This window comes from Natator depressus, chromosome 10, assembly GCF_965152275.1.
Source record: "Natator depressus isolate rNatDep1 chromosome 10, rNatDep2.hap1, whole genome shotgun sequence".
NCBI lineage: Eukaryota > Metazoa > Chordata > Testudines > Cheloniidae > Natator > Natator depressus.
This window is the reverse complement of record NC_134243.1, coordinates 70,254,705-70,278,512: the sequence shown is the minus strand read 5'-3', so window position 1 is coordinate 70,278,512 and position 23,808 is coordinate 70,254,705. Positions and strand designations below refer to the sequence as shown.

Below are 23,808 nucleotides of genomic sequence, written 5' to 3'. Positions count from 1 at the left end.
TCCCGCCCAGCTGCCACCAAACAGCTGTTTGGCAGCGTTAGCATGCTCCGGGAGGGAGGGGGAAGAGTGGGAACGTGGCACGCTCAGGGGAGGAGGCGGGGCTGGGGCAGGGATTTGGTGAAGGAGCTGGAATAGGGCAGGGAGGAGGCAGAGTTGGGACAGGGGTTGGAATGGGGGCAAGGCAGGGTTGGGAAGAGGCGGGGCAGGGGCGTAGCCTCATGGAAGGGGTGGAGTGGGGGCCACACCACGGGCAGAGGGGGGTCGAGCACCCACGGGAAAGAGGGGAAGTCAGGGCCTATGGTAACAGCGGTTAAATTAAAAGTCTTTAATTAAAGTGGCATAACTTTTGGAGACAAAAATCTGCAGTGTAGACATAGCCTAAATGTCTTGGCCATCCTAAAACTCTTAGCTTTCAAAACCCCAAAATCCTTTAAGCCCCTCAGAGATCTAGGGGTTCAGTGGTGGAATTTTGAAGTTAAATCTATGGGGCCAAATCGTCAGTGAGGGTGATGACAGTGAAGCCACATGGAGCTGCACCAGCTGAGGCTCTCTAGCCCAGAATAACCTGAATGACTTTCATTATTTATTCTAAAAAGCAGGGACGTGTAGCATCAAAGCCAAAATCCTTAAACTTCCTTTATTCCCCCCCACACTCTGCCAGTGATTCAATTACTAAAAGCACCCATCAGCAATTATGAGAAATCTAATCATCTTATTGTACCAGGCTGGATGATTGCTATGTGATATCAATAACATGATCATCATTTTTTAACAGAATCTATTCTGGAACTAGACATTGTAACAAAGTGTCTGATACAAGCTCCGAAGCATATTTTCCAAAGCCCTAGCATTATGCAATGGCTTAATGGTTTTCAATATTTTTTAATAAATGCGTTCAACTCAGATGGGTATTTGGCGCCTCATGTTTTTGCAAGCAGTACAGTCCATACAAATTGGAAATGGCATTGACTCTGGAAACACAGCCTCAGAAAGCACTACATCTAGGAGTGAAATCACAGCATTGTACATTTCTGATTGGCTGATGCCAGGCTGTCACATCCCCCTTGTCTGCCCTCCATCCCCCAAGTGCTTTCTTTAATGATGATTTTTACTGAATGTTACAAGTTCATGATGAGCCAGACTCCAATGATATGGACTTCACTGGGGCTAATCATGGAGTTAAAGACTATTCAGCTGAGCGAGGGTATCAAAATCTGGCCTAGTGGCAGCAGAATGGGTAAATTAAGCTTTTGTTGGTACCTCCCCAGCGGAGTTTGGGTATTCAAATGATTTAGGCCTCTCGTTCTGCACTAGGGTGACCAGATGTCCTGATTTTATTGGGACAGTCCCGATTTTTGGGTCTTTTTCTTATATAGGCTTCTATTACCCCCCACCCCCATCCCGATTTTTCACATTTGCTGTCTGGTCACCCTATTCTGTACACTGGGCCAGCTCCTCTGCTGGTGTAAACTGGCATAGCTCCATTAACTTAAATATCTAGATTTAGCACAATGTCGTCTGAAACAGACAAACTCCATTGCACCCTGCCAATTGAGATCCATGCTGGAATCAGAACTCCAGTTCGGCTTTCAGCTGCCATACTGATGGTGGTGCTGTTGCTATCACTCGGGTGCACATTGCCAGACTGACAAGTTTGCCATCAGGTCCTGTGTGTTTCAAAGCTAACTCGCCCATCCCAGCTGTCCTGAAGTGGGAAGAGGATATCAAAGAGTGATGTCAGAGCAAAGCCTGAGTTCACATCACTACGCCGAGAAAAACACATGATTCCCATAGATACTCTCGTGTAGTCTTTCAGGTGTTTGTGCTGAAATTTAATTGGAGTGGAAAAAAAAAAGAGGGAGTATGGAGAAGAAAACAAGAAAGAAAATGAGTTAGCTGTGGGGATCAGCACCAAGCCTTGTAGCTCTTTGTTTAGCGTCTGACTTGCATCTGTTCAAGTCGGTTTGTTTTATTAATGCTTACTGGCCTAAAGCTAAGAGAGTGATGTTAAAGATTCAATGTTAGCACAACACTGACATATAGATTTGTTTTCCATGAGAAAGAAATTAACAGTCACGCGTAAGATTGAACCCAGAGCCCTTGGCTTTTCTGTCCGCCCAGTTTAAGGATTGGCTCAGAGGTGGAGAATAATACATGTGGATTTATTGGTCTGTCCTATCAGCCTAGAACAGGGTGGAGAGCTTTGGCATGCAGGAAGGTTGGTTAACATCTAGCCAGTGGCCTTCATATGAATGAATAATTCTTCTCTCCCTCCTCCCCAAACCTGCCCTTCAGAGAAGAGTTCCTGTAACCTTGATGGCAACCTGGTGATTTAGGGGCCAGGGAGCTTCCCTCCGGCATGCACATATCAGATAACAATCACCGTGCTGGGAGTCATCTCCTGAGCTGCTGCTGCAATTCATTCTTCTAGGGTTTATCATTTCTCTTGGAAATGTGTATAGGCAGGACAGTCTCCCCCTCGAAGCACTAAAGGGCTATTCCTCTTTGTAAAGAGATCTGCAAACCGGGCACCTCCCACCTATCTCCCTGTTCAAAGGTTTAAGACCATGGGTATGGCAACATATTGTGTTACAACTAGGATAGGTTAATAGGATAGGAAAGGGTAGGAAAATTACATGCACCTTCAACCCTCTCCCTGCCAAACAACATCAAAAAATCTCCAGAATCCTGACTCTGAACTGTTTTTTTATTTTCATAAAAGTGCAGTTAACTTTTTTCCCCCACATTTTTGCTGTTGTGCATGAACTTCCTGGGTCCAACCAGGGCAGGAACTAGAAGCACTGAAAGGTGATATTTAAGGCTTATCTGGTGCAATATCTAGCTGATCAGAAACAGAAGGTCCTGGAAAAACTCATGGAAAAAGCTATCATCGGGAGACTTCATTTCTATATTGGCAGATCCAGTGGCTTGGAGAAACACCAGAACTATCAGACACCTGTCCTCTGAACCTTGGGAGGGATTATCCATTATTCCCTTACCAACTCACTTCCCTCTCCCCTCTGTTGCCTTCAAGTCTGAATTATCTATCCTCAGGGAGTGAGAAGGGAGAATTTTATGCAGATTTGAACATTTGCTTTTCTTTAGTGATTTAGGTGGGTGTTGCAGTCCCACTGTGACCTTCCTGGGTCGCCAAGTAGTGTAATAAGTACATAAGCAAAATAATAAATTAATTATTCTTAAACCACTCCTAATATCCTTGTCTGTTTCCCTCCCTGTCCAGAATGTAGCTGTAATCCCACCGCAAGGGGCTTCTAATGGCATCATAATACACAAGAGTGTTGCTCAAGTCACCAGAACCTCTGAGTTGGAATGGCAGCCTGAATTTATATATACCTTTGTGGGGGGAAGACTTTATTTAATATTATATACAGTTTAAAAATAGTCATCCCCCAAGTCTTTTTTCTCCCCCTTCAATATTTCCTGCCCCACTCACCAGTATACCCATTATCTTCTTTTTTGTCAACTGATTTTGGTCTGGCCTGTCTCTCTCATTCCCAGTTTGCATCCCAATTCATCTTCATTCTCATCACCATTTTGACTTTCAAGGCTCTTTAACATCCCAATAGGGATGTAATGAGATTTGCAGGCTCTACTTCCTGCTGCGCCAATGACAGTGACCGGCTAAGTACCCACTCAGAAGAAGGATGGAAACAGCTCATTTTTAGAAGACTATCAAAAGTGTTTACAGGTAATAATAAAATGCCTCCCAAGCCTTAATTAACATTAGGGGACAGTGTAGCCAGGAATCTGCATGCTGTCCTTGTATTAATAGTCTCCCCAGTCTGAACAGTCTCCCCTCCCCTCCAGACGATGAAGCCTCACATGCTCCTCACATGCTCCACACTTCTCCAACCGGTGCACCAAGCATCCATTTTTAATCTTGCCAAATCAGTTACAAACATTACAGGCTGCAATTACCTTGGGAACTCCTGAAAAACTAATTAGTACAAGTCCTAACGATGAATTACACCTTTCCTTTGGCTTTATGCAGCAGAAAATATGTGCTCCGAAAGAGCCCATTGCTCAGCCACAGCAGATAGAATCCTGAGGCGGCTCTGAATGATCAGAGTGTGCTTATCAAAGGATGGCCGCAGTGGGCTGAAAGCCAGAGCACAAGGCTTGCCCAGGGCTCAGCTCAGCATTTTAAGTAGGTGTTGTAAGATGTAAAAAGTCCTGGAAAAGTGTCCCACTGGAATGGAGATCCAATAGGAACTGGCAGAGTTCTATCATTGTCATCTACTCCATGGGAACAAAGCAGGCTAACAAGATGGGTCTCTATGCTGGAGACAGCTTGTATCGCTGTCCAGTTGGCACTCTCATTCAGTGATGTGAGGATTTAAACAGTCCTCCTTGGATATATGGATGGATCAGCCTGACCTAGATCCGTGGGGAACCAGGGAAATTAAAGGGAAGGAATGGGGTGATCTTAAAAATGAACTCCATTGCTGAGGCTGAAGATAAGAGACTGTTAGTCAAGCCCCAAAGGGTAGAGTTGATTCAGTAACTGTCAAGGTCTAATTCTGGCATTGTATTTCTTCCAGGAGTGTATGTCCTTTAATTAAAGACACCGTTGGAGGCAAGTGTGTCCACTTACACCCTAACATAAACTTCATGAAAATGTTAAGAGCCGAAGTCTGCCCTTGGATGGCCACACTCAAGTCTGAAGAATAATTATATTCGATTTAGGTTAAATGTATGTATGACATATATTGTGTTTTGGATGTGCCTTGTCCCTGCCATGAGGAGCTTGAGGTATAGGTCAGGACTGGAACAAACAACAACAGAGGGAAGGCTTGGGGGAATGGGGAGGATGAGGGCAAAGGCAGTATGATCACAAGGGGGCTATTGCATGCATCTTGAGGCATGCAAAGATTTATTTGTTTGTTGGCACTTCCCCACAGGAAACTGTTAATGTAATCATCTTCAGTAATGAACCCTACTCCTCCCCCTACTCTCCCTTCTTAGTCATGGTGCTTAGCCATCATGGTCCAACTCCTGCTTCTTTGAAGTCAGTGGAAAACCTTCCATTTACTTCACTAGTCAGGCCGTAGGTGACGGACTGGGGAAAAACAAGGCTACTTTTGACTGACTAGAGTAATTCCCCTAAAAGTGCTGTCAAAATCAAGGTCAGGTAGCAACCCTAAATGGAAATCACCAAATGAGTAAAAGGGACATCTGCAAGGAGCCAGTTCTCTCCAGCAGTAGACAATAAAACAAGTTTTGCTTTTGATCCAGTCCGTTAAAATATGGATGACTGGGTGACCTGCCAGAAAAATAAAATGTGACTGCAACATCCCTAGAAATGCCCTGGGGAGCTCTCTTTCCCCCCTCTGCCTAGATGTATACATGCAGGTAAAGAGTAATTGTTTGCAGAGCATAGATCAGCTGTCACTTCCTTGTACAATGTGTGGCTGCATTTCATCAACAAGAACGACACGTCATATTTTTTCTTTTGTGGAATTTGGCAGAACAATTGACTTCTGAGGTTTGGTGCCCAGCTGTGATGTAATGAGGGCGGCAGCTTAAAATGCAAGGTGGGAGGCAACTGAAAGAAACAATCCAGAGTAAAATCGAAAAGCCAGAGAATGTTGCCTTGAAGGGAAGTGATGGCCTTTTCCTCCCCTCCTCTTCTTGTTAAATCATTGAACATGCAGAATTCTTTCACGCACCACAAAGCTCCCTTTTCACAGAAAGTAAACAAATATGCACGCACACAAAAGCAGAGCTAATTAAGATCAAGTCATATCTCAATAAATATGCAAATTAAAAATCAAAACAAAGAAATTCTATTTATCACATCAGAAAGTTGCAAATTGCTGTTGAGGCTCCTGTAGGCTGCACTAGATGAGGTGACGGGGCTATACGTTTTACATTAGTAGGCCAGCTAACACGTGCATGTGTTTTCATTGTGATAGCTGGGGCCTCACCCACTGTAGCTATATCACCCCTCCCTTTCTCTGTACCATGTCAGCATTCAGTGCTATTAATAAACTATATTTGCCTTCAAGTTCCCTAATGTAATGTCACTGGTTTTCCCTTCTGTTTACCTTCCATAAAACAATATCATCATTCTTTGGTGAATCTGTCTCTCATCTCTTGCTTTTTCCAGCCCTTAAAAAAAATTGGGATAGGAAAAAACCCCAGTGCTCTGTGCACTAATATACATGCCGCCAGGGTTGTTCATTACCAAGTCTCACAATTTGCATTCTCTCCTGAGGGAGCAAGGCTGTGTGACGTGGAAAGCAGGCACCTCCTAATGATTTTGGCCCCTTCATTAGTGGGATTGTGACCTGCTCCCCAGCAGGCTCCATGTTGCCATCTTTTCGAAGAACGTCTATTCTGCTTGTTTGAACTGACCCATTTGTATTGCTTTGTTTTATGGTCTAAGACACCTACCGTAGACGGTGAATTATTTGGATGGAAAATTCTGCATAGCAGAGAGATGTGAGGGGAATTGGCTGGTTTGGGGACATTGGTAATGCGACAAGAGCCTTTCAGCTCCTAAGTCACAGGTGTGATTATTGCTTGTGTTGGTAGTGATAAAACATTGGTACCATCTAACCGCTATTTGGTAGCCCTGTATGTGAATTGAGCTGGTGGTAACAGTCCATTTCCTTGCGAACATGTGCACAGATCATCATAGCTATTACCACAGGTAGTGCTAGTTGTTTGTTGGCCAGCAAAGAAGCCAAGGACTGAATGATGCACGGAGACAGAACACTTCTCAGACCCTTGGAGGTGGACTATCCAAGTCTAGGATGGAACACATCAGCAGTGGAAGTATAGGGAAGCTTTCGCTGCTGCTGCTGTCTTTGCTGTAGTTACTCTGGCTAGAGAAGGGGAAATTCAGTCTCCGGGGCTGTCAGTCTGTCTCCCTTCACCTGCACTAAAATTCCCAGGAAATAAAAGCAGGGAGATGTACATTCTGAAATACCCAGAACCTGCTTCTGCCAACAGGCATTGCTATCTGGTTACCAACCTGAAGCAACTGCACTAATCTGAGAAAAATTTCTCCAAGTCAGCCCTCATGTAACGGATTGAGAATTTGGTCCAGTGTCTCCAAGCTCCATTTCCTTTCTAACAAATCGCCATGTCTTTATGCACTCATTCTCAGCTGATCTGTGCAACTGGCAAAATCTTCACATACCTGAGTGACTGGAAAGGACCTACAGATAACACCACGGAACACCATTCAGAAGCAGCAACTGGTGCAGAATTCAGAGGCATGCCCACTCGGTTGCTTGGGCTGTAAGGAACATATTATACCAATTGTCCCAAAGCTGCACTTCACATTTGTTCCTGGGTGCAAATCAAATCATTGACATGCTTTTCTAAGGCCTTGGGTGCATTGGTTTGATGTGATAGACTCATACAGGGCCTGATAATGCATGCAGCAGTCTATGAGAGCCTTTTCATTGACTTAAATGGACTTTGGAACAGGTCTTTCTTGCTGCTGCCATTGATAAGTCCCCAGATGTGAACACCTAGTGCTGTTGTCAAGGCATTTTCCGTGGTGGGTCATCAACTGTGGATCTTGCTTTCATTTTCGTTCACCCAAGCCTGGGTCTGTTGACCATGAGAACGTATTGTAAGGTCTGTCTCTTTCCTCAGGCTTTTGCCTGTTTGCGGGGTGATTATGGCAAGATCTGAGGTTTCGCATTGGGGCAGCGATCTTCACTGTTAGTATTGCTCTGCATGTTGTGTATACAGATAGTTTATACAGTTCCCATAGCCTATATTGATGGGGGCTTTTATCAACTGAAAAAATGCATACAAATAAGGTTATGGAGAAATAGGCCTCAGAATTGGTGAGGAAGAAGTTGTTCCTGGATATACTGGTGCTGCAGGTGAGTCTGAGTCTCTTCTCTAGAGCACAGGTGGTTGATTCAGCATGGGAGCAGCTAAATCCCATCACTACATCATAGGTGTCTGAATTCCAGTGTATCCAAGAAGCTTATTGAAACTAGACAAATAATATTCAGTCTTTTTTTCTTTTCTTTTTCTTTTCTTTTTTAAAATTTCTTTATTTCTTTATTTTGACAATCACAAAGAAGAAGAAGCATAGTTTAAAAATGAAAGGGTCTGATTTCCCCTGAGTTTTTTACTCTTTTTTGAATACTGTCATGGTAGACTGAGTAATTTGTGCCATTCCTGTGTACTTCAAAAAAAAATCAAAGTCCTCTGGCCGTCCTCTGCACAGAAAGCTGAGATGGTTTTTAAGTCGTGTGTTACAAAAATTGTGGGGGGGGTTCCATGTCCCGTGCACACTTTCACTTTTGAGCTCCTTCCAACCCAGATTTCAGGGAAGGTTGAAGGGAAGCCAGAAACTACAGAAGTGCATATTTTTCATTTATTTATTTTTAAGCTACACAGATCTATTAAGCAGGTGGAGAATCCCTATACAGTACAACCCTGAAGTGAGCGAAGCCAAAGATCAGCAGGGGAAGGAGTGGGTATTGCTAGATAGTGTTTGTTTCTGTTTGCAAAGCAGCCCATACACAGTTAAGATCTGGAGGCTCAAGTGAGGAAAACCTTACATTTTTCTGGAGTGCAGAGCAGTAAGAAAAGAGATCCATATACCCAACAGCAACGCTCTAAACCTTCAGCATGTTCAAAAACCTCAGATGCTGGAATTGATATGAGACGGCTGAGAGCTGGGAAAGTATTGTGGTAACTGACATGCAAATGAGCAGAGCTCACATTAAAGCTATGTATTGTCCATCTGCCAAGCCATTCATTGCTCCCAACCTGGGACAGATTAGAAGCACTGACCTAGTGTGGAAGATTGTTATTCCTTTCCCAATCCCCCAAAGCAATTCACTCGCCTACCCTGAGTCAGATTAAAACCAGTGATCTAGAAGTAAATGACTGTGTCCCAGTTCCCCTGTTTAATCCAGTCTCCTGACCTGGGCTGGATTGAAACTGCTGACCTAGAGATGAAGGACTGTATCCTATTTTCTAGCCCCCGCAAGCTATCCGGCCCTCTTTCCAGAATGAAGGCCAGATTGGATTAAATGGGAAAGGCTTCCTATTCCCCGAGCCATCTGTCTAGTGGTTACAATTCATTCAGAAATATTTCATTCAGATATTTTTAATACAGAACATATTGAAATGAGCTTTGTGAATTCAAGTGTACGCATAGAACAGTTGTGACCATTCTTGAATGCAAATTGCGAAGTAAGCTTATGGAGATCTTGAGGGAGCCTCAGCTGGTGTGACACATACTTTCAGAGAGCCAGAATAAGATGTAAATGACACCAGCTTAGATTGTCTGTGGATTCCCTTAGACTCATCTCTGAATTTGGCCCTGCCTCACAAAGACTTGTTGTGAAAAAAGATCTGTACCTTTTGAAATGACAGCGCTTCAAGTGCTGCAATCCTCCTTGTTCTTGGCATAGCTGTGGTCAATGTCTCTGGAGCTTCTACTTTCTGCTTATTCCTCCTTTTCCAAGTAACACTCTGCCATTACATAGAGCACCATACAAAGATGTCACAGCGCTTTAACCCACATGGATTAATTCGGTCTCCTACGAAATATGGAACAAACAGGATGGGGATGATGGTTAAACCAACAACCTCTTTGTAACTGGATACCATGTCTTCTCCCCCTGTGCCTTAACATGGTTTACTTAACCTTGTAAGCTCCTCAAGACAGGCACTATGTTGTCCATTTGCAAAGCACCTGGCATGCCTATGGTGCTGTATAAACAATAATAACAATAATGTGTCTGTCCCAGGGGGTATGTAAATATCATACTCTTCATTTTCCAGATGGGAGAACAGAACGAAGAAGTGATGTGACTTTGCCACACTGTCAAAGCCAGGAATAGAACACAGGAGTCCTAACACCTAGCCCCCATGTCTAACTGCTAGACAATACCACCTCACTTTGTTGACATTCTGTCTCTTTTATGATTCCTTGGCAGGAGCAGCAGCACCAACAACCTGGAGATTGACGATGAACCTCCTTGTGGGGAAGATGTCGATTACAATACTGACAGCTGCTCTGACCAGGAAGGGGACTTCTCTGAGCTAGACGAAGAGATCCGGGAGATCTCCCTGAGGGCAGAAGGAGAGGTGGAAGAGGAGGGGGCCAGCGAGGGACAGACATGCAGCTCCAGCGTTCTTGGAGGGTTTTACATTTCCAGCCACCAAACAGCCAATAGCAAAGCTTTCCCGCTACCATCAACGTCACTCGGCGTGTTTGCTGGGTTTGAAAGCAGCCCTGTGTGAACAGAGCTTTAACTTACCGAGCAATAAGCAAATGGGTCACTGCTCTTCTTTACCCATTTGCCGGCTTCAGCTTTGTTCCCAGATGTGTTGCCCCAGTTCTGCATGGAAAACTGACTTCATGTTTATGGAAAATAGAGAGAGAGAGGTTCCCTACCCTGTGCATACAGGGAGGGGTGAGCAGTCACTTGTCCATATGGTGCAATGTGAAGACTTAGGGCATTCTTATACATTGCCACCAGTGCAATCACTTTCTCTAATTTAGTTGTCTGTGGCTTCATGCAGATTGTCATGATGGTTGGTCTTTTGAGTGCCTAAGGTATGGGAGAAGAGTCCTTCACCCCAATTCCTTCCCTTACTGTCGTGACTTAGAAAATCTCAGAAGATCTTTTTCTGAAGATTTTTGCCCAGAGTTGAGATATTTGTTTCATTTTTTTGCTCTGAGGTTTTGCTGCATGAATCTGAATTCTAGGGGCCTGATCCAAAGATTACCTTGACGTTAATGGGCTTTGGATCAGGTTCTGTGTGCTTAACAACTAGCCACATTCCTACGTACCTGGAGAATCCACCACCACCACCTACAGTAGTAACCAATCCAACCAATAATTAGAATGGAGCAGATTCTCATCTGGTATAAATCAGTGTTTCTCCATTGACTTCAGTGGAGGGATGCCCATATACACCAGATATACACCAGAGGGATGGTGAAATATGTGCAGTGGCCCAATAACTGCTTCATTATATACCATTCTATTGATCCACTTCCTCCCCAGACACTCAGGAAAGAAGATGAGCTTTGAAGCATGCCTGGACGGTTCCCAAACAGAGAGTTGCCTGAGGTTCTTTCATTGTATTTTCTCAAGTATGCATGCTGAGGATCGTCCACGCTTATGGAAACACCACATGCACATGTGTTCTGGCACACTAGGCCAAATGCTGCTCTCAGGCACACTGGAATAAATGGATCAGTGAAGTCAATCAAATGACTGCAGATTTACACCAATGGACCATAGGCACCAATTTCTTCTGGTGCCGGTGGGTGCTCGACCCGGCTCTGCCCCCGGCCCTGCCCTGACTCCATCCCTGCCCTGTCCCTCCCGCCCCCATTCCAACCCCTTCTCCAAGGTCCCTGCCCCAACTCCGTCCCCTCCTTCCCCTATTTGACTCCTTCCCCAAATCCCCGACCCGGCCCCGCCTCTTCCCTGCCTCCTCCCTGAGTGCACCACGTTTCCACTCCTCCACCCTCCCTCCCAGCACTTGCTACAGCTGTTTGGTGGCAGCAAGCACTGGGAGGGAGGGAGGAATGGAGATACGGCATGCTCAAGGAGGAGGTGGAGGAGGAGGTGAGGCGGGGGGCGGGGCGTGGAGCTTGGCTGCTGATGCGTGCAGAGCACAAGAGATCCACTTCCTGGACACTATGGTGCTAATACGCGATGGTCACATAAACACCACCCTATACCGGAAACTTACTGACCGCTATTCCTACCTACATGCCTCCAGCTTTCATCCAGATCACATCACACAATCCATTGTCTACAGCCAAGCTCTTCGATACAACCGTATTTGCTCCAACCCCTCAGACAGAGACAAACCCCTGCAAGATCTCTATCAAGCGTTCTTACAACTACAATACCCACCTGCTGAAGTGAAGAAACAGATTGACAGAGCCAGAAGAGTACTCAGAAGTTACCTACTAGAGGACAGGTCCAACAAAGAAAATAACAGAATGCCACTAGCCATCACCTTCAGCCCCCAACTAAAACCTCTCCAACGCATCATCAAGGATCTACAACCTATCCTGAAGGATGACCCATCACTCTCACAGATCTTGGGAGACAACCCAGTCCTTGCTTACAGACAGTCCCCCAACCTGAAGGAAATACTCACCAGCAACCACACACCACACAACAGAACCACTAACCCAGGAATCTATCTTTACAACAAAGCCTGTTGCCAACTGTGTCCACATATCTATTCAGGGGACACCGTCATAGGGCCTAATCACATCAGCCACACTATCAGAGGCTCGTTCACCTGCACATCTACCAATGTGATATATGCCATCATGTGCCAGCAATGCCCCTCTGCCATGTACGTTGGTCAAACTGGACAGTCTCTAGGTAAAAGAATAAATGGATACAAATCAGATATGAAGAATTATAACATTCAAAAACCAGTCGGAGGACACTTCAATCTCTTTGGTCACTCAATTACAGACCTAAAAGTTGCAATTCTTCAACAAAAAAACTTCAAAAACAGACTCCAACGAGAGACTGCTGAATTGGAATTAATTTGCAAACAATTAATTTAGGCTTGAATAAAGACCGGGAGTGGATGGGTCATTACACAAAGTAAAACTATTTCCCCATGTTTATTTCCCCATGTTTATTCTCCCCCCCTCCCCCCGCCACTGTTCCTCAGATGTTCATGTCAACTGCTGGAAATGGCCCACCTTGATTATCACTACAAGAGGTGTTTTCCCCCCCGCTCTCCTGCTGGTAATAGCTCACCTTACCTGATCACTCTCCTTACAGTGTGTATGGTAACACTCATTGTTTCATGTTCTCTGTGTATATAAATCTCCCCACTGTATTTTGCATTGAATGCATCCGATGAAGTGAGCTGTAGCTCACAAAAGCTTATGCTCAAATAAATTTGTTAGTCTCTAAGGTGCCACAAGTCCTCCTTTTCTTTTTTTAGTTAATATTCAGTACTTTTCTTAGGGTAAGGACTCCCCTGGTGGGACACTATAATGGAACGTTCCAGAAGGAGGCAAATGTCTCTCCTCTTCAGCCTGGCCAGGATCCCTAGCATTTTATCAAGGGGAACAGTGTGGTATGCATCAGCGGTGGCAAGACTTGACAGCTGCCTTAGCCAGGTCGCCATTGCAGTGGCCATTGTCTATTATTATTTATAGAGCTGTCAATTAATCACAGTTAATGCAAGTGATTAACTGAAAACAAATTAACTGGATTAAAAATAGTTGTGATTGTTTGTGTTATGGTAATGCCGAGGAGCCCTGGTCATTGACCAGGACTGCACTGTGCTAGGCGCTGTACAAACACACCACACCAAGACGGTCCATGTTCCAGGGAGATTACGGTCCGACTCACTGTTAGAGCGGATCAGAAAATGAAAATCTGGTTTCCTGAAAAAAAGAGCAAATAGTTTTCATTTTGAATGGTTCAAACCTGACCCATTTTTTAAAAAAAAATGTGATTTTTTTTAATTCAGGTTTTTTTAATCAAAACTGTCATGGAGATGGCTATTGATACCAAAAAACAAATGGTCATCAGGAAACAGAAAACATCTGTAACCATTTCATGAAAAACAAACAAAAAATCCCATTAAAAATGAATTCTGGCAAGAAAAATTGTTCTAAAAATTGTGATCAGTTGTACTCACTCTGTGTGTCTTTGTAGACCTTATGCAGACGCCTAACAAATTTGGAGTCCTCAAGGAGGCCAGGGGATTCTGCCTGATGGCTAATTGGCGAGGAAATGATAATAGGACAGATGGGCTGGAGTCAGACCTTGTGCATTGCTGAGTTCCATCTCTGGGTCAAAATGGTCTCTTTCAGTCCCAAGAACAGGAAATAGCTCAGTTCTCCTAATATTGCCTGCGAAGGCAGAAGCTTATTTTCTAGAGATTCCTCATTTATTATAGAAGAAGTTAGGAAAAAACACGACATGGCCCTGACTCTGCGATCCTAACTCTTTGCTACGCATTAGAATTCACTGTTCACCTCTGCGCCCGGGGCTTTGCAGAGACAAGGATTGCCATTTCTTCCTGTGTCACGGAAACATTTAATATATAATAAAGTAATAATAAAAAAAGGAAAAATCGGTAACAGTACAAGAGTACCACAGGCAACGGATGTGCAGCTCCTGCTCTCTCTAATGTTTCTCAGGTCACATTCAGCGCGGTAAATTCTGCAAAATGTAAGGTACGGGATACAAGGTGGGATTCATTAATTAATTTTTATTATATTAGTTAGTATAACGAACTGTCAGGCAGCTTCAGTCAGTGGCAGCCAAATAGATGCCGAAGAGTCTCAGACTTTGCTAATGGAATCTTCCCCCTTTATAAAAATGTAATACAGGAAAATTAAACCACTATAAAACCATCCAAGGATAAGAGCAATATTTAGAACTTCTCCAGCATCTTTCATTCAAAGATTTCCAAGCTTTAAGAGCCCTTCATGAATTAAGCCTCACAATACCCTTTGGGAGGTAGCTAAGCACTGTGATGAACTCAGTGGTGTTCATCTGCATTCCTCCCTCCAGTGGCTTAGATGTGTGTCACAGGCTCTACACTGCTGATGGAGATTCTCCTTAAGTTCAAATGGCACAAGCCTGTGCTGGTCCAAGAGACTCTGAGTCCTATCCCTGCTATCTCTGTGAAGTTCCAAATGGTCGCATGGTGTGTAGCAGAATAATTGCCAATGGATCCTGTGTTGCCAGTGATTTTTTCTTTTTTTGGTATCACTTCCGGATGGCTAAAAGCACCACCTGGAACCATATTTGATATGTTGCCTGCAAAGAAACTTCCCAGTGTGTGCTGAGGCTATTTTACAGTACGTTGCTGAATGACTTTCTGCCATATGACCTGGACGTGGCCCTGCTCAATGGGAGCTTACTGTTTGGATTGAAGTCAGAAACACAGTTCCTTCCTATCCTGCTGAGGTTCCAGTATCCAGGTTTCTAAAGTTTCAGCCCCACACAACAGCTCTGCAAGTCTCAATCTGTCGTTCTAATTCAGCTCAAAAGACAGGCTGCCTGGGTTTTCAGAAGATGAGCTTCTTAGACAGCGCTAATTCATTAGGCATGATGTCTGCTATCACTGTACAGATGTCCTGTTCTGCTTGCTTCAGCATGCGGCTTGTTGCACATAATACTGATTTTTGATAAAAGGATGGCTCACAAGAATGGACACAAAGGAAGTAAAACACGTGTTCACACTATAATAGGATGTATAACATTGCTTCAAAGCTTATTAATAAGAAAGATATGAGTATAGTTAACCTCAAAATCCAATGTTCATATGCATGACAAAGCATGCACTTTGTAGCACACACAGTGTGCCAGGCACGCACTGCAGTACAAACGCACAGTACAACCCATGCTACAGGATGTTCAGGAAAGCTACAACACAACTCCACAATACAATACAAACATGCCACAGTACAACCCCCAACACGACACCCACCCTCCCCACACACACACACAAACATGCTATCAGTATATACTTCATCATGGACACATACACACACGCTTTCTGCAACGCAGAATATGTACCACCGCACATTGCAATGTACTGAGGCATCAGGACTTGTCAGTTGTGTGGGTTTCCAATGTAAGGGAGAAATCCTTCTGCATCACAACATCTTCAGCATTCTTGATAATCTGACACTGTTAATTTTGTGAAGTAAACACTATGGGCCGAATCATTCCTGAAACAACTCTATTAAAGTCAGTTGAGTTACACCAAGGATGAATTCATCTCTGTGGGCAAAATTCTGCCCTCAGTTACACTCATGCATTCTGTACCCATGCCATTGACTCCAGTGGACTTGCCCAGAGGTAAAACGAGGCAGAATATGGCCCCACACACAGGTATAGGGCCAGATAGCTAGAAGCAGCCCATAGGTGCTGGAACTAGGGGTGCGGGGGGTGCTGCAGCATCCCCTGGCTTGAAGTGGTTTCTATTATATACAGGGTTTACATTTTAGTTCAATGGCTCTCAGCACCTCCACTATAAAAATTGTTCCAGCACCCCTAAAGCAGCCTCATTCTGTGCTCAGCATTATTCAGAGGCCCATAGTAGGGGAGGCAGTTTTGCCAGTGCATTTGATGTCACTTCAATGTCTGACTATCGGAGTGCACCAGCAAAGCTGGCAGTGAGTTGTCTCAAGTATATCAGTTGCACCTGGAACATTGTGGGCACAAAATCGAAAGCTGGGCTGAGGCTTCTTTACAACTCCTTCCCGCGTGCCGCGCAAATGAGGAATTGTTAATACGTGGTTAGACGTCGGTGGCAGACGATGAGCAGAAAAGGAGATGAGAATAAAGCACAACAAGAGTGTGTGGCATTTTGTTGGCAGGAAGTGATGTCAGAAGGCATGGCAAGTCGGTCCTGTGACTAATCAGCAGGGAATGGCTCCTGAAATCCTCCCACAAAAAACCACTGCCCTTTCTTCTCCTTTTCCCCCTCGTGCACAGCTCCAACTTTTGACTTTCACAGGAGGCTGTCACTCCTTCCCTCAGCTAGCCTCTAGAGGTCAGGAGAGGGCCTCCATTGCAGCTCAGCCGGCGCACTCCCTGTTATTAACATTCTCCCTGAGTCATGGTAATTAAGCGGTACTAGGCTCCACACAGAGGAACGGAAATGCATTGACTTTAATAAAACAGAGTGTAAAACAACTTTAGATTAACTCCAGCCTTGTTTATTCTCGTGCACTTGTGATTCTGCTGCAGTATTTCCCCAGTGAATGGGACCGTTGTCCGCAGCGCTGAGTGGCGTCACCTTACTTTAGCCCAGGGAGCACTGTCTGAAGGGCCTTGTCTCACTGTGGCTGGCTATTACCAAGAAATTTAAAGCAATGAGTAAAGAAAAGGAGGGGAGGAAAGTCTCCCAGCCCCTCGAGGTTTTCATTCCTCAAGAGTCAGCAAAGCTGTCAGATAGAGATGCAAACCAAATATTTCCATTACAGCCAGAAGAGAGGGAGAACTGGAGGTGAGCAGATAGCCCCATTAATACGCTCGTTTGTGCCCCTGCCAAGAGTGTATTAACGTCTTCTACTGACTTTCTTTGTCTCGCAGCCACTTTCAACGGCTCCCCCCGCCCCGACACGAAGCAGTCAGAAGATGCAGCGTTGAGCAGCTCTCACACTGGGCCCTCTGTTTCCTCAGCCTCCCCTTTCTCCACAATGAATTTTGAACTTCTGCAACAATCCTGTTGATGCCCTGCCAGAGCCTGGGGAATTAAAATAAAATAAAATAAAATGAATAAAAAGCACCTCTGAAGTCAGGGCTAAAAATAAATAATTAAACAATAAAAAGAAAAAGAATCAAGTCAGCAAGCTAAAGAAGGAAACAAAATCTAATTAGTTTTATCTGCAGTTTGTTATTGGGCTGTCGGGCTGCTTTGTCCCCTGCTTTTAAAGCACTCTGGAAAATAACAATTATAATAAGAAAAAAAAATGGCAGCGTGTTATTTATGAAGTGAGTGAGCAAGGAGCAGAGCAGCGAGAGGGAGAAGACAGCAGTTCCTGGCCCCCACTGCCTTCCCACGGCTGGTACAGGATACAGACACAGAGATTCTGGGCTCTATTTCCTGTTCTCTCTGTCCTTGAGCAAGGCCCTTCCCTCCTCTGATGCACAAAAGAGGACGGCCGGCCCGTGGTTAGGGTGCTAGCTTGGGACTTGGGAGGTCCAGGTCCTAGTCCTACTCCCAGGGGTAACTCACTGAAGCTCTCGGTGCCTCAGTTCTTCATCTGTAAAATGGGGATAATAGTACTGCACAGGGGTGCAAATTATTTTGTGTTGCGAGCCTCGAAGGCTTTGAGATCCTTGGATGAAAGGTACTAGAAAAGGGTAAAATACTGGTGGTTGTGAAGTAGCATGGCTGTTGCTTCTAAATGGATATGAGCCAGTTGCCAGTTTAACAGCACATATTGATGGTGTTCAGTGACCGTAAGGATTTGGTTCTTTTAAACAGCAAAGGGTAATTTTTAAAATCTCCCTCCCAGGCTGGTATCTATCAGCTAGGCCTCTCCTGAGGCCCAATCCTACGCCACTCAAGCCAATAGATGTTTAAAGCTGCTTTGGGTGAAAGCAGAGTCAGACCCCTGATGTTCAAACTCCTGGCTTTGGCGGTGATCTTCCAGACAAACAGTTACCAACAGAGCTGAGACGCAGATGAGTAGATGAGGTCTGCAGCAGGAGAGAGATGCAAGGTTTGGAGTGGCAGAAAGGAAGAAAGAAAGAAAGTTGTCATCTCTGGTATGACATCTGTGTCAATATGTTGGCACCATGAACTTCATTAGTTGCTGAATCAGCTGACAACAGCCCATCTAATGGCAGTGAGGGGAAAAATCTAGCATGAAATAGCCCTCATGCATTGTACCTTATGCCCAACCACTAATTCCAGGTGACAGTGATTTGTCAGAGTAAACTATTTCTCCCATTAGCTAACCGAGGTCTGGACACCGAGGTCTGGCCCGTAGTGCATTCATTGGCTGCCAGAACTGTCATCACTCCGATCCTGTATACCCTAACAAAAGACTAAGTTGCATGATTATCCATGTGTGGTCTAGTAAGTCAACTACAGGACTGCAACTCAGGATGCCTAGGTTCCATTCCTTACTTTGCCACAGATTTTCCATGTGGCCTTGGACAAGTCACTTACCCTCTCTGTGTCTCTATTCCCCCATCTGTAAAATGGAGATGATATTACATTGTGGGGCTTAAATAATTAGTGTTTATAAAGGGATTTGAGATCCATGGAGGATATGGGCAAGGTACATTATTGATTATTATCTATTACAGGGATCGGCAACCTTTGGCATGTGGCCCGCCAGGGAAAGCCACTGGCGGGCCGGGACGGTTTGTTTACCAGCAGTGTCCGCAGATTCGGCCGATCGCAGCTCCCACTGTCCGCGGTTAGCTGTCTCAGGCCAATGGAGTCTGGGGGAAGCGGCGCAGACCGAGGGATGTGCTGGCCGCCCTTCCCACAGCCTCCATTGGCCTGGGACGGCCAACTGCGGTCAGTGGGAGCTGCAATCAGTCGAACCTGCAGATGCTGCAGGTAAACAAACCGGCCCGGCCTGCCAGTGGCTTTCGCTGGCAGACCGCGTGCCAAAGGTTGCCGATCCCTGATCTATTACTTAGGCTGACAATATGCTCATCACTGTTCATGCAAAGGGTAAAATGCAGTCCTTGCCCCAAGGAGCTTACAATGTGCATCTACCACCAGTGCTGCTTAGACAAATATTAGGCTCTTTGCTCTGATCATGATTACCTAATTCAGATTCTCCTGTTGACTCTCTCTCCCCTTCGACTTCAAGCACTTCATCCTCCCCTACAAGGCTCTCTGCAGACCTTGCTCCACCCCCATCTCCACCTGTTCTCCCCCCGCTGCCCCAACTTACACGTTGCCTCTCCCTTTGCATCCTCTTACTTTCATCACTGTGCTTAATTCCATTCTACCCTGGAACTCCCTCAGGCTCATCCTGTGCTATGTATCCACCAACTCTTCCTTCAGATCCCGCCTCGTAACACACGTCGGCCGTGAAGCTTTCAGCCAGCACCATGGTTTTTATTTATTTAAAGTATTTAAGAAAAAACCCAACAGCATGGTGTGATAAAGCCACTCTCTAGGCATGCAGTACTTTGTGGGTCTCTACCGTGCTGGCTGGCTTAGAGCAAAAGCCTCATCGGGCCGGCCCTATGTCTCCTCCATATTCTGTACCGCACTGAGCATACTCACCTAGTGCTCAGAATCAGGGATCGCGGCGTGCAGTGGAGCCAGTCTCTTGGCAACCCAACAAGGGCAGCTGTCCTGCAGCAGGCTACCTGATTGCCTGCATCACCTGATTAGTCAGGAAGGGCAGCTGGCTGGCTTTTAGCCCAGCAGCACCATCCTTCTAGCTGCTCAGTGCATTTCTGCATGCAGCTGTGATCTCCTCTGTTCCTGCTGCTCCTCTCCTGTTCCAGCCCTGCTCCTAGTCCTGTTTGTGCCTTGTTCCTCAACCTTGTTCCTGCTCAGTCCTGGCTACCTTAACTTGCTCCTGGCTCCGGTTTCCTCACCCAGACTCTGGTTCTGACCCTGGCTATCACTTCCTTGTTCTGGCTCCGACTCCTGGTTCCTGACTCCAGCTGTGGCCCTAGGATTGGATCCACTTCCCAGCATCTGCTTTGATTGAGAGGCCTGATTCCTGCTCCGACCACAGCTTGGTCTCTACCACAGGGAGAGGGTTACATATGATTGTGCTGCAGTTTGGTTAATGTTTCTAAGGGATTATCTTTCTGGCTGTTGTTTTTGAAAGGCTTTATGGAAAAAAGTGAGTTTTCACAAGGGAATGAATGCATAATGGACTGCATGGAAAAAGGTGCAAAGACTCGTGTGAAGAGGAGGACGTCGAGTTGGCTGGCAGGGAGCAGCAGCCCAGAACATTGTGGCCACTTGTGCTGAGCACCTGGACAGCTAAATTTGGATGGAAAATGGGGATAGGTTGGGCAGAAATGTTTGACTTTTTGTTGAGAAACCAAACCAGTTTGGGGGTGGGTGGGAAAAACTACTCAAAGCTCCACATTTATTGGATTTCAGCCAAACATATTCAATGTGAGATTTTTGAGTTTGCCAATAAAAAAATCAAACATTGTTTTAGGAACTCAGACACTATCTGCAAAACCTTTTGCTTTTCAAACTCCCGCTTTTCTGTCCAAAAAACATGCTTTGACTGAAAATTTTCAACCAGCCCCATTTGGAGCTCTACAAATGGACCTCACAGTGCTCTCTGCTATTTCAGTCCTAGACCTCCAGGAAGCTATGCCAATGCATCTCAGTCCTGATCTACCATGGATCCTGTTATTTCCAGTCCAGGCTTCACATCCATGGATTTCCCAATAGACCTCAATCCTGACCTCTAACATCACTGTCTGCTATTCCAGTCTTGTACTTCTCCAGAGCACAGCCTGCCAAACATATTAAATTGACTGGTGATTTTTGGGCGGTGGACAAATATCTCTCCTGGGACTAGGATGAGATCACCAAATGCATTTTCACTGGAAGCTGGAGCCAGGTTTGAAGCCAGCAACCTCTAAGAGGTGAGAGTGCACCGAAGCCACAATGCCAGCTGGCCTGCCTGCTCTCAGATGCAAGAGCCGCTTTGTACTTCCTGGCTTTACTGATGCGGAGAGAACATTTTCAACCGTCTAAGCCTTGTAACCTTGTATCTCTGGCACACGAGCTGCAGCAGCAAGCTGCCGAACATAATAACAAGGGGAAGAGATCGAATTAAATCAGAATTTGAATATTAGGGTTCTCAGCGCAAGGGGCTTTAGCGACATTTTTTCCAGAGTTGGTTGAAACATATTTGAAAAAAATGGATTCAACACATTTATTTGCGTCTATGGCCGAACAAAGTATTTGCCAGTAAATTTTATTCACGATTCGACCAGCTCTAGTTCTTCTAATGCGTGTGACTAAAGAACGTTAGCTAGATCCTGCACTCACACGCCAGATGTAGAGGATCCGATCCCAGGCATCTAGCAAGTAACTTACCTTCCAAAGGCTATTTCAACCAGCCTTACTCCAGAGTCACTGAGAGCAGAATTTGAACCATGACATTTAGAATGATTCATCTTTCACCTCATGAAATAGGAGGAGAGAAGGGGGGGAAACAGATAGAAAGTTATTTTTTTCCTCCTGACAAACATTTGTGTTCAAAGTCTCAGTTGTCATGGGGCAGTAACCAGTAGCCCACTTGAGGGGCACTACAAATGTTGCCTAGCAACACCATGCCATTCAAGGGAAGGCTGTCAAAGGCCTCTGAGGATCTAAGACAGTGAGAGAGAGACAGTGTCACACCAGGAAACTCACGCCTGTCTGGCCCAGTTACAAGTGACACAGCACACATCTTAGTAATTGTCGTTGATTCTGGCCAACAAAGTTCTTTGTGATGAATAGGAGAATAGCTGCAGCTCATAAATGGTGATGTGTCACCCTCCTGCCCCCCTAAGTACAAAAACACTCTGGAGCTATTCATATCCTGAAGGTCACTGACTCCTACTCAAAATTAGCTGGCAATGGGCAAACCTTAAATGGCTCAAAGGTGCTGTTCAGATAAACACCAGGGGCCAGGAAGGAATTTACTGTTATGTGCAGCCCTGCACAGTTTCCTAGCTGCCTTATTCTGAAGAATCAAGTCTTGTCACTGCTGGAGGTGAGATACTAGGAATACATGGACCAACAAATTGACATGGCAGAATAAAACCTACATTCCTATTAGACAGACATGTTTTGCCAGATTATTTTCTAGCCCTCCTCCTAGAGGACAATAACATCACTAGAACGTGATCTCACTCTGTGCACAAAGTACAACGGGCACCTCAGGCCAAGAGAGTCACTAGAGTCTGGGGACTTCAGCATCAAGAGATCATAAATAAGTTCTCTGGGCAATAAGCGAGCCTGGATTTGGGAGACCAGAGAACATGTTGTGCAAAGCCAGGAAAACTTCTTCTCATGATGGAGTTTGCGGTCCTGGCAATGACCAGGCCAAAAGTGGGGTTTGAACCCAGGAACTTCCATGCTAAAAGCATGAACCTTGAGAGCTTGAGTTAAAGAAGCATCATCATTAACTTGTAGCTTTAGTAAAGCTTTGGGGGACCATGTCTAATACCGTCTGCTATAGGGAGTCCTGCAGAAATAGATTCTGTGTAAAAGAAACATGAGGTGAAGTCCTGTGTGCAAAGAAAATCACATTGATCAGCATTGCAATTACTAACGTAGACAAACTTGACTTTCATACCAAAACCCAACCATTTACATGGTGTGCTCTTCCGCAGCACCAAACCCACCCGTCTCCTGGGAGTGAGCTCAATGGAACTGCACTACCACTATTCTTCGGTGTTTTCTGTCAGAGCCTTGAAGTTGCGTGCTAGCCATAAGCTGTGTAAGTCCTAAATCACAGGAACTAAGATAGAAGGAATTGGATATGGCTGCTTTGGTAGCTGTTTCCTGGATCATACCTCTCAAGCGTTCCTTGTTTTGAAAGCTGTCTCTCCATTTGTTCCCAAAGTTACTTCTGTTCTACAGAAATGTGGTGTCCCTTCACTTTCATTGCTGAAAATTTGTCCCCTCACAATTGCAGTCTCAGGTGGCTGAGGTCATAGAAAAAGTTATTTGTGAACCCCACCCCCACCCCCAGTTGGTGCATGTTACAGGGACTCCCAGTGCTGTCCAATCCACTGAGGATATGGGTCTGGAACTGCCCCCTGAGAAGGCATCTGAAGCTGTAACATTTTTTTAGCTCTGAAGGGTCCCAGTTCAGTGCCAAGTGTGTTGGCCAAAATGGTGGCAGTTACATTTGCACTAAAGGAAGGACTCTCACAGTACCTGAAGTTTCCTGCATGAATAACACTTTTGTATCCTTCACTTGGAGTCTTTCTCACACTGTGCATCCTACACCTGGGCCACGGGAGGTGCAGAGGTTAATCCTGGGTCCTGTCTGCTTCCAGCACCCCATTTGAGTGTACACAAAGCCGTGATGGAAACGTTGCTGAGTCACTGGACGTGGAACTGCCTTGAAAAATCTGTATAACATTCCTTCTTATGTCTACAAATAAATACATTCCCTCTTTGTTCTTCCTTTTATGTAAATAAGCCAATGCGTTTTATTAATAATTCTCATATTGTTCCTTTATTTTTTTTAATTGAGGCTTTGCTTTTGTAAACTCTTTTCCCTCCTTTCAGTGTCTCGGTCTCTTTACGCTAATTGAAACAATTAAACTGCGTTTCCTGAGGTAGGTTTCTTTACTGTGTGATGTGCGGGGC

General features: G+C 45.1%; 1 protein-coding gene across 1 annotated transcript in view; it reads left to right on the top strand.

The window, feature by feature from the left end:
* AGBL1 (AGBL carboxypeptidase 1) overlaps nt 1-11,223 on the top strand; it is a 380,933-nt gene extending 369,710 nt beyond the window's left edge. Inside the window, exon 23 of the mRNA XM_074966495.1 lies at nt 9,948-11,223. Coding sequence (XP_074822596.1) covers nt 9,948-10,254 — 307 coding nt within the window. The 3' untranslated portion in view covers nt 10,255-11,223. The remainder of the gene's footprint in view (nt 1-9,947) is intronic.
* The last annotated feature ends 12,585 nt before the right edge of the window (nt 11,224-23,808 follow it).